Genomic DNA, 15,318 nt, shown 5'->3' on the forward strand with positions numbered 1-15,318 from the left:
AATCAATCAATAATGTATATTTAAATGACAAATGCAAAGGGTAATTTGAGTTCCATATGACTTTATACCATGAAAATAAAAACAACGGCAATTATTTAAGCGTCGTGTTTTCCAAGCGCTGTAATACATTCCCGTCGCTTATTATATGGCTCCAAAATGAACTTCTCAATAAAACGCATAAATGAAAATCAACGCATATTATTAATGTAGACAATGTAGTATTTATCAGGTTCTTTGCTTACGTTACTTTATCGCATTCTATAAAACGAGTTTTTGAGAACTTTAAAATACAAATGAGGATTTGAAAGAAGTAGATATGCAGCACAACTTCCTTAGAGACTTTTAGCTTTCAGTATGAAGCGCAATACGCACTGCAGATCTTAACTATATTTTTAGCACGTGTCTTTTGAAAAATGTAGTTGCTGGAAACTTCTCAAGTTTACAGATACCCTACAGTACTGATGCCTGGAAAAAGAAATTAACTACCAAGAACTACAATACCTGCGTGTAACAAGCTCTTGCTCCTGGTGTCTTAAACTAGCAATGCAGACCTTGGTTAGCATATCAGTCCTCGGATGGTTACAATCAGTGCATACAGGCTAAGGGCTGGGGAAGGCTGCATCAAGAACTAAACTTGAAAAGAAATCATGAATTATTGGATAAGGAGCGTGTGGGTGTAGGGGGAGGGTGGGGGCGTTCAGAGCGTTCATATTTCCTCCTCTTAAATTTCGCCCGTAGCCCTGAGGCTGACACATTGATTGAGACAGGTAGATTGGCCCTTCGATACGAGGAGCGAAGTGCGGTGCTAAGCGTTTACGGGGACAGGGGATTTAGTGAAGCTGTCGAGGGAATTGAAAGGAGATGAGGATGATGTCACTGAGTCTGGAAAATAATAAATGATGCAGCCAAAAAAGAAATGGAAAGAATCGGCGTCACTTGTGGAGTTGGTATTCATCCCACGTTAAATTAAGTCCTATAATTTCAAGGAACGGGTTCTCGTGGCTCAGTCTACAAACGGACAGCCCATATTGATAAATACATATTTTGACAAAAATCTATATGCGTCCTTTTACTGTGACTTCATCAGTCTTGTTGGACAAGAACTTTGGGGATTTATTGTCAAAGTCCAGCCGAGGAATTATTCCTGCATACGTGGTCTTGAACTTCAAACTTGCGTATAAAAGGAATTCTTTTACAGGTGATCCCTGAAGACTAGGGTTTGAACATGCCCGCAGTAGTTGCTGTAGTACTGGGTTTGTGGATAGGTGCCGCAGTGGTGGTCTGCGGTGCCCCCTGCGAGCCCGTGAATATCCCCATGTGTAGGACCATGCCGTGGAACATAACCAGAATGCCCAACCACCTCCACCACAGCACGCAGGAGAACGCGATCCTTGCTATCGAGCAGTACCAGGAGCTGGTGGACATCAACTGCAGTGAAGTGCTGCGCTTTTTCCTCTGCGCGATGTACGCTCCCATCTGCACCCTGGAGTTCCTCCACGACCCCATCAAACCGTGCAAGTCGGTGTGCCAGCGAGCGAGGGACGGGTGTGAGCCCATCATGAGGCGGTACAACCACAGCTGGCCTGAAAGCCTGGCATGTGACGAGTTACCAGTGTACGACCGGGGAGTCTGCATCTCTCCCGAAGCCATAGTTACGGACCTACCTGAAGGTAAGTTTCTACTTTTAATATGCCTGTTGTGCAGTGCCCCGCGGCGTTACTGGAAGTATTGAACGCCAAATTCTCCAGTCAGGTATGTTGCCATCTCATGTGTAATGTCAGTTCTGTTAGGTAGCTTGCTTAATTGGATTTCACTTTCAGTTTGTTACTTTATGTTAACATATCTTGATGATTTTACCATAGATAAAATACCTTGTGATATTTGTTTTTCGGAATCGCACCAGAGTGGATGGAACCCACTGGTATTTAGATTGCTAAGCAAGGCCTCTCCCACCCTAATCCTTGATAGCTCCAAAAGTTAATCGTAAATTCATGAAGTGAGCCAGTCTAATTTAAAGAGTTGAATCGTACTTACTGTATATTTGGTCCCAAATTATCTTAATTTATTTATTTAACAAATCACTTGTTAAATTGATTACAATAAAACTGTCAGAAAGTGGATATTTAACGGCGATGTCAATTATCCTTCTGAATACGGCTGTTTAGAAGAAAGTTTTGGAGACCTTTGGTTTAGTAGAAACAACCATCACCCCAAGTTATGTGTTGTATTTTAAAATATGCTTGTATTGTCCCAGATGTGAAGTGGGTCGATTTTTCCCGAGATGTCATGCTAGAAAAACCACAAGCGTCAGACTGTAAAAGCTGGAATTCCGGTGAGTGTTAATGCTAATTTTCTGAAACAAATATCTTTGATAAAGGATGGAGTGTTTTGTGTAGTATGGAGTGAATATATGTAAATAAATCGCATCACTACTAGATTTTCAATTTATTTTTTGTGCAGATCGCTGCAGGTGCAAAAAAATTAAACCAACGCTGTCAACATACATGGAAAAAAAATACAATTATGGTAAGTCATTAAATTGTGGTTTTGCTTTTGGTATTTTCATTGTATTCGCAAGTGCTGTACAGTTACAAAATTCAACTGTTTCTTAAATCATAACGATAATAACGTATATAGTTTAGACTGATGAAATACAGTAAATTCCTAATTACAGTAGGAAACGACACGCCTGTGTGTTGGTGTATTTTCCCCTAACATTGAATTGGCAATGAAGAACTTCCTCGTCTGAGGGTTTTCTCATAAATGCTACCGTACAGAAAGTCAGCATTATAATCGCGCCTTGCAGTTATTCACGCTAAAGTCAAGGCCGTGAGTCGAAGCGGTTGCCATGAGATAACAACGGTGGTGGAGGTGAAAGAAGCGCTGAAGTCCTCCCAGCCCATCCCGCGCGCTCACGTCCCCTTGATCACCAACTCGTCCTGCCCGTGCCCGCAGCCGCTGCTGAATCAAGAGGTGCTCATTATGTGCTACGAGTGGCGCTCAAGGTAAGCTCGAAGCTCCTTGTTTCTAGACTAGAAACTTCACGCTGCACCTGCGGTAGTACAAGTAGCTGTTGAGGACATACTTGCTTCATTACCAAATGTGAAATTAAGTAACAAGCTGCTGGATCGAAGTACATACAGAGTATCATGTTAGGGTTTTTTTTCCCAACTCAGACGTTTGGGATTTTATTGTGAAATGCAAAAAAAAAAGGCAACCTCCAAAATACTGAAAACACCTGAGACAGCCTGAGACAGCCAAGCAGTTGCAATTACTGTAAATGCTCGGTTTAATGGACTTCGCCTTTAACTCCAAAATTCACACAAGAGGAATGTTATCTGGAAAATCTGAAATAGAGGACCTTCCCGCAGTAACGTGGAAAAGCAAATAACAAAACGAGGTAAAAATAAATACTACACCGGTTTAAAATTCAGGAATATCAATGGTGCTCTGTAAGCGTAGGTCAGCTGTTTATAATGAGTGTTTCATATGGTTAAGCGACTTTTATACATTATATTTACGACATATGAAATAAAGAGCTTGTATATTTGTGATAAAATGCACAGAAATAAATTTCATTGACTGTGTTGATTGCAGTAGTTAAAAATAAGTCAAACGATCCAGAATCATACATATGGTATACAGTATGTATACAATAAGCACATATAATAGTGTGTTGCTAGGCTGCAAAAACTGATTTACCAGTCATTCGGAAATAATGGACTCTGCTTTGCCCCTATTATTCCGTTAAACCTCGGGTTTGCAGTAATCCTGTTACTAAACCAGTTAAGGTTACAGCTGTGTAAGAGAGAGCTGGATGGTAACAAAAACCAACCGACAATGTGGACCAAGACCAGGAGTTTAGTGAGGAAGGTCTGGCTGAGGCCTACATGGGTTTTAGTTTATTTCATCTATACTGTGGCTGAGGGCAGCATTTAACTTTTTTTCCTTGTTTGTCAGGGACCAGACATTTTCAAAAATGACTAATATCTAAGTGACAGATCACATTTTAAAGTCAGATAATTAAACCCTTTTATTTGCATAGCATAGAGCTTCAACAGCTGATTATAAACTACACATTTTTATTCTTTGAGATCATGACCATATGATGAGTTTTCCAGGTCAGGACTCTGTTAGCCACATTTAGACCTAAGCCAAGATTTCGTCAAAATTGTGACTCACCTGTCAATAGCATGAGAGGCATTCAGCTTGCTAGAGATTTCCTATTTCAAGACATTGGAAAACGCCTGCCAAGTAGCAGGTAAGTAATTTGTATTTTACAGATGAATAAGCATTTAGATTTAATATCTGCCCTAGATCTTATTTTATTTGCTTTTGAGGTTATTCGTTTTCCTAAAATGTTATGAAATGATCAGCAGTTGCCTTAATCAAATGAGATATTAGCAGATAAAAAAATAGCTCAAGCACACAGAGAGAAACTGCAGACAACTCAAAAATGGCTGATGAACACATTTATTTAATTCTTCCACAGTTTCAGCTGTCACTTGAGGAATTCAAAAACCAGAGATAGTCTACACTGTTTAATATATATGTAATATTTAGTTATAGAGAACATTTAACTTCATTAAAACTTTGAAAATTAAATAACAAATTCTTAGAATTGGTCAACTTTAAAATTTGCCTCTGCTTATTTAGTGGCTAAAATACAAAACATTTTTTTTTTCTGGATCATGTTTTACTGAGTCCTGAAAGTAAAATTCATCTTGCTTCCAAAATAATTTCTAGTTTTATTACGATATACTGTATATTGTATGGACAAAATTCAGATTGTTATAGAAGAAAAGGGAGGAAAAACATAAAATATGTGAAATACCCCAAATCTGAAATGAAATAAATACAAAAGAAACATTATAAAGAATGGAAAAATAATCGCTGATCCATTTTCTAGCTTAAAAAACAACCTAAAGCTATGTATGTAAGAAATAAATGAATATTTGAAGCAGATGTTTGAAAACAAGTACAGTATATCCTTAACAGTTTAGAGTAAGATAAAAAAAATCCCTGACAAATAGCAAAATAGCCCAAAGGACAGTTCATTGTTTTCATCATGTATTGATGTTCATAAGCAAATGCTGTTGAAGCTGCCAAAGAAAGTCAAAAAGATTTAGACAGAATCGAAGATTGTGCGTACATCTGACAGGTGATGTTTAATGTAGAGAAGTGCAGAAATATTGCACGCAGGTGGCAAAAATATAACTATGATAGTATTGAACCTATTTCATAGGCGGATTTGTCAACCTAAGCATCATTTACAGTACATCGCTAAAAACATTCAGTTTAATTCAAAGGATATTATGTTAAAATTAAAAAGTGCACCAGTAAGAACACCTTTGGAATATTGTTTGCAATTGTGGTTCCTACGTTATTAAAAATAGTGCTGCTCAAGACACATTTAGGGACAGGTTTAAAGAAGTAAGCCTTTTTAATCATGAACAGAAAAATCTGTGGGGACCTGATTCATGTATTCAAAACCCCCAAAGGCCTTAATAAAGCCAACTCGGTAGACGTCTTCAGAATCTGCACTGAAATACAAAACTGGAAACTTCATGGAAGAACACTTACAAGTGAAACAGGAGACATTTTTCCACACAAAGAAAGCAGATCAGAAAAGAGTGACAGGATACCTTCATGGGCTCAAAGGAACATTCTACTCTGACAGGCTTAAAGAGGTGAATCTTTTAAAGACTGATGTAATACGAATGAAGTATTCAAAATCTTCAAAGGCAGTGACAACGTCATCTGGAAGGACCTCTTTAGAAACAACAGTGGATGTGATTGTTGAAACCCAGGCTTCTTTCAGGAGATTTGATCCTCAGATCCTCTCTTCTGTAACATTTGCTATCTTTTCACATGTCAATGTAAGAGCTGAGAGCTCACTTACCTTACCACTAAAGTTAGCAACATGATGAAAGCTACTTTATCCAAAATACCTAGAGTCACATTTGAAAAACACAACTCTACACAAAAAAGGACCAGTGGTGTCATGTGTCTTTTACTTTAATTCAACCCAACTCCCAGCCTTGCTTCTGTCCCCACATGAATGCTGAATGCATGAATGCTGAAAATAGTTAATGTGAACCATCTAATAGAGTGTTAAAGAACTAATGTGAACACAAGTGTGGCTTATACTGTACATAGAGTATCATCAAAGCCATCACGAAAAAATAATTCCTGAATGACAATCATTCAGTTTTCTAAGAATTTCTAACAAAGCACTGGCTAGATTCAGACCTTCTCTTCCTGTGTCGCAGAGGTTCATAATAACCATGAATTTTAGTCCAGTTGGAGGGCATTCTGTACCATATCTCAGACAGCATTAAATGTTTCTGTGAAAACACTGACTGTTGCACATTTGCGAAACTGTTCTTTTGAACAGCAGTGCGCTTAGCTCTCCACTGTCCTTTCAGACTGATGCTGCTTGAGGGGTGCCTTGTGGAAAGGTGGAAAGACCAGTTGGTAAAGAAATATAAGGTAAGCAGTGCCTGCAGACACAGTCTTCATACTCCTCCTGTCCCATTTTTCCAAGACCTCAAGTGTAAAACATCTGTTAAAGAATTTGAAGTCTAGTACAGGCCATAAGAAAACACATACTGTAGCTCATCTTTTTTTCTAGCTTGGAAAATTGATGGGTGTTATTTATCAATTTGTTTTCAGAGTCTCCTTCTCTTTTAAGATTTTCACAGTTTGGAATGTGTTTGCCGATATGTCAAGCTTCCTTGGCTAACACAAATCACCAAAAATGGGATGTTCGTTTTCATCATATTATTGCCTTATTAACTGTGATGCTATAACATTTTTGTGCTCTCAAAGTTAATACCAAACAGGAATTTGAAATCATGATAAATGCATGTTTGTTTCAATAAACAAATATTCATATTTGAGAAAAAACAGAAATATGACAGAAATATGCTAGATTAATGGCCTCATCTTATGAATTTGTACCCATTCATAAAATCAATTCTTGAACTTTTGTTACACTAAGGATCAGTTATTACTTGAAATGAAGGGCATCGTAACCTTTTCTGATATGTTTTCTGAAATAAAAAAACAGTTCTTTTTTAGAATTTCCTGGGATATTGATGCAGACTAGGTTAGGCACATTATGTGAAATGAAGGTATGGGAGTAACCCTGCCTAAAGAAACAGACAACAAACCGAAGAAGATGTAGGTGTCTCATTGAATTAGTGAAAGTGTAAATCATCTCAATATATTAACAAGCACTGCTTAAATATTTTTGCATATGCATTTTCATTGTCATGACAGTCTTCATTCCTTAATAGATGGTACAGTATATACAGTGATATGATGGTCTATTATAAAGTGAGATGCCTATTGGACCCTTATTTTCTTTCAGTGAATATTTGAACACACAATCTGTGTGAGTTCACTGGTTTCACAAATACTGTACGTCCATTTTCTTTTTAACTATATACGTGTACTCATTTCTCATTTCGTACAGTACTCCTATTTTACTAAAAACAAGCAAGTTAAAAATTCAAGAATCATTACTGGCATTTAAGGGGTAATACACCCCTATGAACATATTTTATAGTATTAAAAGTGTTATTTACTTTTTGGAAAATATTTGATTTCAGACACTAGGAATGACAAAGCAGAAAATGTTCAAGAAAAGTACAGGAACTCCATAGAGGGAAAAAGTTGGCAAAAACACATTCTGAAGTATGGTTTAGATATACACTGCCTTCCAAAATTATTCATTCCCTTCCAATGATGTTTCACTTTGATGTATACAGATTTATTTGTCCCAGTTTTATGTCTTTAGCAGACAGAATAGGCTTTCCTCTAACAATTATTGATTGTACTTACCTGCATACATTTTACCCTCAAATACGACAAGATTCCAGGTCCCAGGTGAGGAAAAACAGCCTTCTAATGCAATTCTGCTACTAAACTCCTTGACAGTAGGAATGGTGTTGACTGGGTAATGTTCTGTGTTGACATTTTGTAATTTAAACCAAAAAAATCCAGTCTAAATTAAATATATCCAGTTTTAAATTAAAACCAGTTTCCTCCATTAATTGACTGCTCAGTTTGGAGGAATAGCCTGATCTAATCAGTGTAACTTTCAATTTCCTAATTCCCCATGATTTTTTTCAGTATTTTTGTTCCTTTCTCCTGATCTGTGCCTTTGTACCACTTTAGTGCTGATTTGTGCTGATTGATCCTTTGTCTCAATGGGTCAATCTTTGCTTGAAATTGTCAACCTGAATTTGTCACGACAAAACAGGACAACATTGGTAGGGAGTAAATGCTTTCAAAAAGCATTATATTGTAATATTGATCATATTTGGAAAATATTTTGAAATTGCATCTATGTTTGAAATAAGTTATAATCTGGTATAATTTTCTTTACATATTGAAATATATTTAAATGTTTTTTTTTTTCAAAAATACTGTATTACTCCCAGTAAATTAAAATGTACTTGTGCAGTATGTTTTGTTTCTATTTCTCTTCCCTGTGGGAATGAATGTGGCAGGGCTGTGAAACACAATGTTACATATGAAGAGATATATTGAAGATAATGAAGAGATTAAAGCCATTTTAACGCCAAGATAACTATTGAATTTAGATTCTGCCACAATTAAAGGTTGACGAGACCAAGGATTAGGTCACCACAGATAATTTATAGGACTGATTTGCACTAGCCAGGCATAAATTATCTGTGGGTGTTAGCTTGTGCATTAATGGGAACTATAAATCACATCACAACAAAGCATGTCTTAAAATTGAACTAACAGGGTTGAGAATGTCTTATATAACAGACACAGTGTTGGAGATACAGGCAATTGACCGGTGTCATAAACAGCTGAAGAGAATTTAACTTAATTCCCGATTTAGTTTTTGACTTAATTTTTTCCAGCAAAGTGCAGAAGACACATAAACTGTACACTGGTGGTTTCATAAGATTATCATTTCATTGACAACTCATGTCATTGATAATGTGATTGAAACATGTTTTTCTTTTATGTGTGCTTTGTAGATTCAGCTTAAAAATATTTTTCAGAAAGTCACACCCAACATGGGCGACTATGCTATTACAATCTCAATTTGTTAAATCTTCAGTACCTTTCTATTTCAGATGGGTACTATGAGGAAATGTAATGCAAGATAACTCTTCTTTTAAAAACATACAGTATAGCACAAGAACAAGAAGAGCACATGCAAAAATAAATAACAAATATATCCTTTCAGCAGTGTGTTAACACTTATATTCTACTCTCCTCAGCGATGGGAGCAAAGACTACAGGAGCAACAAAGGAACCCCAACACCGGCAGCCCCAAAGTCAACCCTAAAAGCACAGGTTCAGCCTCCAGTACCCCCAAAAAGACCGCCACGAGCAAGAACACCCAAAGGGATGGGAAACCCAAAAAATCATAAGCTGCCAAATTTCTATTACATGATGTTACAGTGGACGTTTCTGCATGATGACTAGTGGCGTCTGGCTTCACAAGCCAGGGAAATGGTTGACAATATTTCCATGGTTTTCTTTTGGGGGGGGGGGGGGGTGTGGCTGTTATGCTACCTGCCAAGTTCTCTCACCGTACAGTGCCAACATTTTTGCACTACATTTGTGTTTTGTTTCTCAAGCTTCTTTGTGTTTAACCAGGGTGACACCACCTAGTGTTGCCCTTCATGATTGCATCTGGTTATGCGTTAGTGACACTCCTGTGTGCTGCAACAAAAATGTGCAACTAAGTAGATTTTACGTTTTTTTATTGTTTCTACATATATTGATTTTTTTTTCATTTTTTAAAATGTATTATATACTTCAGACTGGCTTCTGTTGTTTTCAACTTATTTAAAAATTATTGAGAGATGAATAGTGGTGTTCCTTAGGGAATTGTGCACAGAGTTCATGCAATGCAAATAGGGGAAGGTTTAGGACTGAGGTGACAGGTGTGAATGTGATAGAAATGTCACCCCTGTCGCAGTGTGTTATTAAAAATTGTTGCACAAATCCAGCCTCTGCTTTCAGCTGGAAAACAGCATCTGCTTAAGAACCCATAAACTTACTTTTCTTATGGCACTTTTAGTAAGTTAGTGGAGTAAAAAGAGGAGTTCCCCACCTGCACTTTCCTCTCAGATTTTATATTTTGTTGCCATATTACCATGTGTAATAGTTTTATTCATTTTTCTTTCTGTAGTTGTCAAAATAAGAACTATTCATTGTTAAATGGATTTCCCTGTTTTTGTATTGTTGCATATCCTACCATGTGATCACTACTTGAGTGTGCATGAGGATGTAGTTTTTGCATCCTTGCAAAACACTTATCTTTTCCAGCATTTTGGTGTTGTCAGTTCAGAAGATGGTCAAAGTATGGCAAGACTGACATACAGAACCAGGGCAGAGCTAGTGCTATGAGCTGGACTATCTCATACTCATTGAAAGGTCATATGAGCATTGCTAGTAGGCTTCTGGATAGCTGGAAAATAGGAGTTTTTTATATTTGACCATTACACATGGCATATTTAACCATGCCTCTTATGTGAATGGTGGCAGTCTGAAAACTCCTATCTTTTCCATTTGTGGTGCCATCCTGGGAATCATTTAAACTGAAATCAACAAAAATGTAATGTTTCAACAGCTTCCTGCTTTTCAAACGTGGTTCCCCCATGCACATATATTCATATAATCAGTTGCAATTATAAAGCAATTAGGAGACAATGGAATATGCAGCTTATTGCTTGATAGATGTAACAGCAACATTGTACTATTATAGCAGTGTCTCTTTTTTAACAGAGAATTTTAATCTGCATGGCCAGAATCCTCTTGTGAATGACATGTAATAATAATCTCTTTCAGGGGGCTGCAGTCCTAGTCCTGCACTTTTTAGTGGGAGATTTGAAATAGTCAGTAAGAAGAGGTCTGGGAACTATGGTAACACACTGGTGGAACAAACTATACAGGACCAGGTCTGCAGGCCCCTGTTCTAGAACATTCAGTGTATGTAATCTGATTCTGTCTTATGTTTTATGGTATGTTAATTTAACTCAACATCTCAACCTACTACAGAATTAGGAAAACACAAAAAGTGACTTGTGTTGCACACAGGATTATAATGCTTGACGATTAACACTCTCAGTATTAGTCTCTGCTTGAGTGCAGGGAAATGAAATATAAATAAAGCCCTGTGATTAGCGTTTCATTTAATGTAAGAAATGCGATAGATTTGTGCATCACTTCAGACAACTGCTCATTGTCTTTTGACTGTGAACACTGCGCTTTCTTGTTAATTCATAAAATTGACCAAGATCACTGTCAAAGACGTATCTGTGGAGGTGTCAGTAAATGTGAAGTTTGTTATATTTTTTCCTCTCTAAGCCTAAAAGCATAATAATGTTGTTGATATACAGTATTTCCTAAGGTTCCAATACAAAAGTGACTACACACACTGAAATATTTCTTCCACTTCGCTACATTACTGCATAGAAAAAGAAGAATCAGTTGTGAGGCTTACACATGTATTGGTCTCAAAGCATTGAGAGTCTTTCATTTTTGCTGTGTAATAGATGGATTTAGGAAAGCACTTTAGTGAGTTTTGTGACTTATCGTGATCACAAAAGTTTCCACAATCTGCATCTCCACAAGATGACTTGTGTGCAACCTCTTTTCCTCTTGCCTATTTTCCCTAAGGTGCAATACTTTTATTATTGTTATAACTATTGTTTTTTTTGTTCTTTTAAAAGCTGGCTTTATTGCATGCTTCGGTGTTTTATAACAAGTGAACAAGACTGCTGGAACAGCTTTTTAAATGTCTGCCACATCATTTTTTAAACCGATTTTTTAAAGCAATTTTTTTTTGTAAATCCATAGAAAACAATTGTAAAAATTATGCCATCCCACAATGTACAGCATTCCTTCACACTTTAAAATTTAAGAGGTCAACATTCCTCCTCTGAAATAAAATATATCACATCTGATGTCCACTGTGTCTTCTTTCTCAGCAGCTATCAAACTTATAAGGACCCATTTAGACCCATGTCTGTCTCTATGAACATGATGGTGTCATATACTGTATCACTACAACTCTTTTCCATGGCAATATCATACGTCTGATGAGGATTAGTCACCATTGCATTGATTTGCTAAATATAAATTTGTAACAGAGTAAAAGGAATTCATATGAACTACACAATATGTAGATTAATATCTAGCACTTCCATCTCACACAGTGTTCAGTCGTTCATCTGTCCATCCATCTTCTAACTGTTTTACCTAATAGAGGGTCGAAGGGGAGCTGGAGCTTATCCTGGCAAGCAATGGGTGCAAAGCAGGGGAGACCCTGGAGAGCTATCGCAGGATCCACACAGACACAAACACGCACACACTCACACCAGGGATGATTTTCCCAGAAGCCAATTAACCTACCAATATGTCTTCCCTTCTCTTGTCTGTATTCCATCCTCCCTTCTTATCATTGAGCATCCTACCCACCGATGTAGAGCCCCTGCAATGTCTGTGTGTTGTGTCCTTCTCCTGTGCTGCTGTCCTGCCAGGGCCTGCCTGGTTCTTGATCTTATTCAGCCCTCCACGCACATCCAAACATGCTGCCCAGTCCATGCCGAGTCCTTGTTTACAATCCTCGCTACCCATGGTACCTTAACTGCACTGCTGGTTCTTCGAGTGTCTTTGTCCTTGCCCAGTCAGTGCTGATGACAGGTCCCAATCCCTCCCTTTCTTTCCCACTGGTGTCACGCTTTCCTCCTCACTCAGCATTGAGGTTTCGGGTGTCTTGAGACCCGCCTAGCACCAGGTCACCCTATGTCCGTGGCCTGATGGCATAGGTTTCTACCTGACATTATCTGACCTCCTGAGCCCGGGCTAAAACCCATCTTGCCACTACGCATAGGGTCTTTTTTCCCTCTCCTGCCATTCCACGGCTTGTCCCTTCTGACATCCGTGACACCATGAGAACATGGGGAAAACTCCACACAGATTGGACCCCAAGTCTAGAATTGAACCAGGCTCCAGAGTTGCAAGGCAGCAATGCTAACCACTGCTCCACTGTCCCGCCCTAGTTATCCTATGCCTTTGTAAAATAATGTTTTGTCATTTTTGGTTGAAGATGAATATGTGTTTGAAGTTATTTAAGCTAATTCTGAAAGTGAATTGTAGGCTTTAAAGTAATGAAAATGTTCCCTGCCTCTTTAGTTAAATAAGAATTGCTTCGGAATGTTTCTAGATTTTGAAGATTCAAAGTTCTAGAACAACACAACTAAATAGATGTCAGCTACAGCTTACTGCAAAATGTACTATATTACTGTGGCTCCAAAATGAATTTTTATGTTTTTATGTGGACTTTGAATCATTGTTATGACCCCATAAATGTCAGTGAAATCATCTGGTCAAAATTCTGTGTAAGCTAAATCAGGTTTACGTGTTTTTTTTAACAAACACCACATTGACAAAATTGTGTTTTCGGCAAAACTAGTGAAACAAGGCAACTTTTTTAGACTCTTGATTTAGGCAGAACACTAGCCAAAGATTCTGTCAGCACACAAATATGAATGTCACATGCGTCTAAAAGAAAAGCTCCTAAGCTCCTAGCTGACATACTGTACCTATTTCTGTCTGCTCATGACGTAGTAGTTGAGATATATTGAAAAAATCATGAACAAGGTATTTCTATTCACAATGGAATCAATAAAATCATGATATGAGTACAACATTTACATGTGCATTTCAATTATTGTTACTGTAAAACTGGAATTACTATTTTTTCACAATAACTTCTGTATGTGCTCAATGGGAATATTCACAAAATATGGAAATGTGTAAAAATATCAGCATTCACAGCTCCACTGGCAACAAAATATTTGAAACCAATTAAAACAAATTAAAAGCCTATTAATTCAGCAGAGCTTAAGTGCTAGTGTAAATCAAGTGACAAAAATCATTGCACAAACCACTCCAGGAGGCAGACTTTTCAAGACTGCAGTGATGTAATAGACTGGAGGCATCAAGGCTAAGCAAATAATTATGTAGTAAATAACATTACATCATGTACAACTAGGCAGATCTATGATATGGGTTTAGCTACTGAAATTTTTCAAAGATAGGATTAATAAATATACTGGGACATTATTGAACTGTCTAAAATATATCAAATGTTTATTTGTTTGCTGGTGAGTTCTGTATGGCCATGACACAACACAACATTCCTTTCCTCTCAAGACATTTCCTTATATAAAGGCTCAAGAACTTCCAATGAAAGCCCATTAGGAACAGAAGAGTTTAAAAGGCCATACAGTAAATGCATAATACTGAATCAATGGTACTGTACCCTGTCACAACATATTACTGTGTTTGTTGAACAGCTTTTGACCTGGTTGTAGGATATTATCTGGACTGTGCCACTTACCAACATTGTGAATACATATCGAGCAATGTGTGTAAGTGAATAGAATGGAAACATTGTCTACAAATAACGTAAAATGTTTTGGAATCAGTATTTGGTTTACTTTAACATAAATTGGGCACCATAATAGTGGTTTGATTCCAGTCTGGTGACATTCTGTGGGGAGTCTGTATGTTCTCATTTTGACCACGTTTCCTCTGGGTGCTTGGTTTGCTCTTACAGTTCGAAGACATAATATGTTGATTATTTTGTGTCTCTAAACCCTCAGCTCTGTAAGTTTACAATGGACAGGTGAGCCATCATAGAGGAAACATTGGCTTCCAGGTTAGGTTCCAGGTCACAATCACCTTCTAATGGACTCAATGTAATTGAAAATGGGTAGATGAATGCACAGAAAATGCACCTATAGACATTGAGTTTTATCAAATTTAAAGCTTTGTATAAGCCATATTTCTCACAAAACATTCAGTATCGTGAAAATGTTTTTCAAATATTGAAGTTATTACTTATAACTTGGGAACTTGTGAAAATGTAACAAACTGAAAGGGAGATTTAAGGAAATTCAGATTTGTTCTAATACATTGAAGCTGGCTATCCTTAACAACCATGCACTGCCTTCCTATAGCAGACTCTGACCATTTTAATTCCCAATAACTGCTGCCCTTGCATTTCTAGGAATACTGTATAGATGCTGTTTTCCTTGTGGAACTCTTTAACATATTTAAATATGTATTTCTTTGTCGTTAGCCTTGTTATTGTGAAAGGTATTAGGTGTTTGCTCATATAATCATATTTGCTTGGAAATCATACTTCAATGTTTTCTATTAATATGATACTTGAACAATTCAATGTATTGTGTGTGTGACTAATCAGCCAATTTATACTCATTAGCTGTCTGTTATTGAAAACAACAG

At 37.3% G+C, this 15,318-nt stretch overlaps 1 protein-coding gene across 1 annotated transcript; it reads left to right on the forward strand.

The window, feature by feature from the left end:
- Nucleotides 1-736: 736 nt before the first annotated feature.
- Nucleotides 737-11,963, forward strand: LOC148832938 (secreted frizzled-related sequence protein 4-like). Its single transcript, XM_088918792.1, has 6 exons — nt 737-1,670; nt 2,255-2,332; nt 2,461-2,526; nt 2,807-3,005; nt 6,429-6,492; nt 9,270-11,963. The coding sequence occupies exons 1-6, from the start codon at nt 1,226-1,228 to the stop codon at nt 9,420-9,422; spliced, it is 1,005 nt and encodes a 334-aa protein (XP_088774918.1). The 5' UTR covers nt 737-1,225; the 3' UTR covers nt 9,423-11,963.
- Nucleotides 11,964-15,318: the final 3,355 nt, after the last annotated feature.

This window comes from Atractosteus spatula, chromosome 6, assembly GCF_055471065.1.
Source record: "Atractosteus spatula isolate fAtrSpa1 chromosome 6, fAtrSpa1.hap1, whole genome shotgun sequence".
NCBI lineage: Eukaryota > Metazoa > Chordata > Actinopteri > Semionotiformes > Lepisosteidae > Atractosteus > Atractosteus spatula.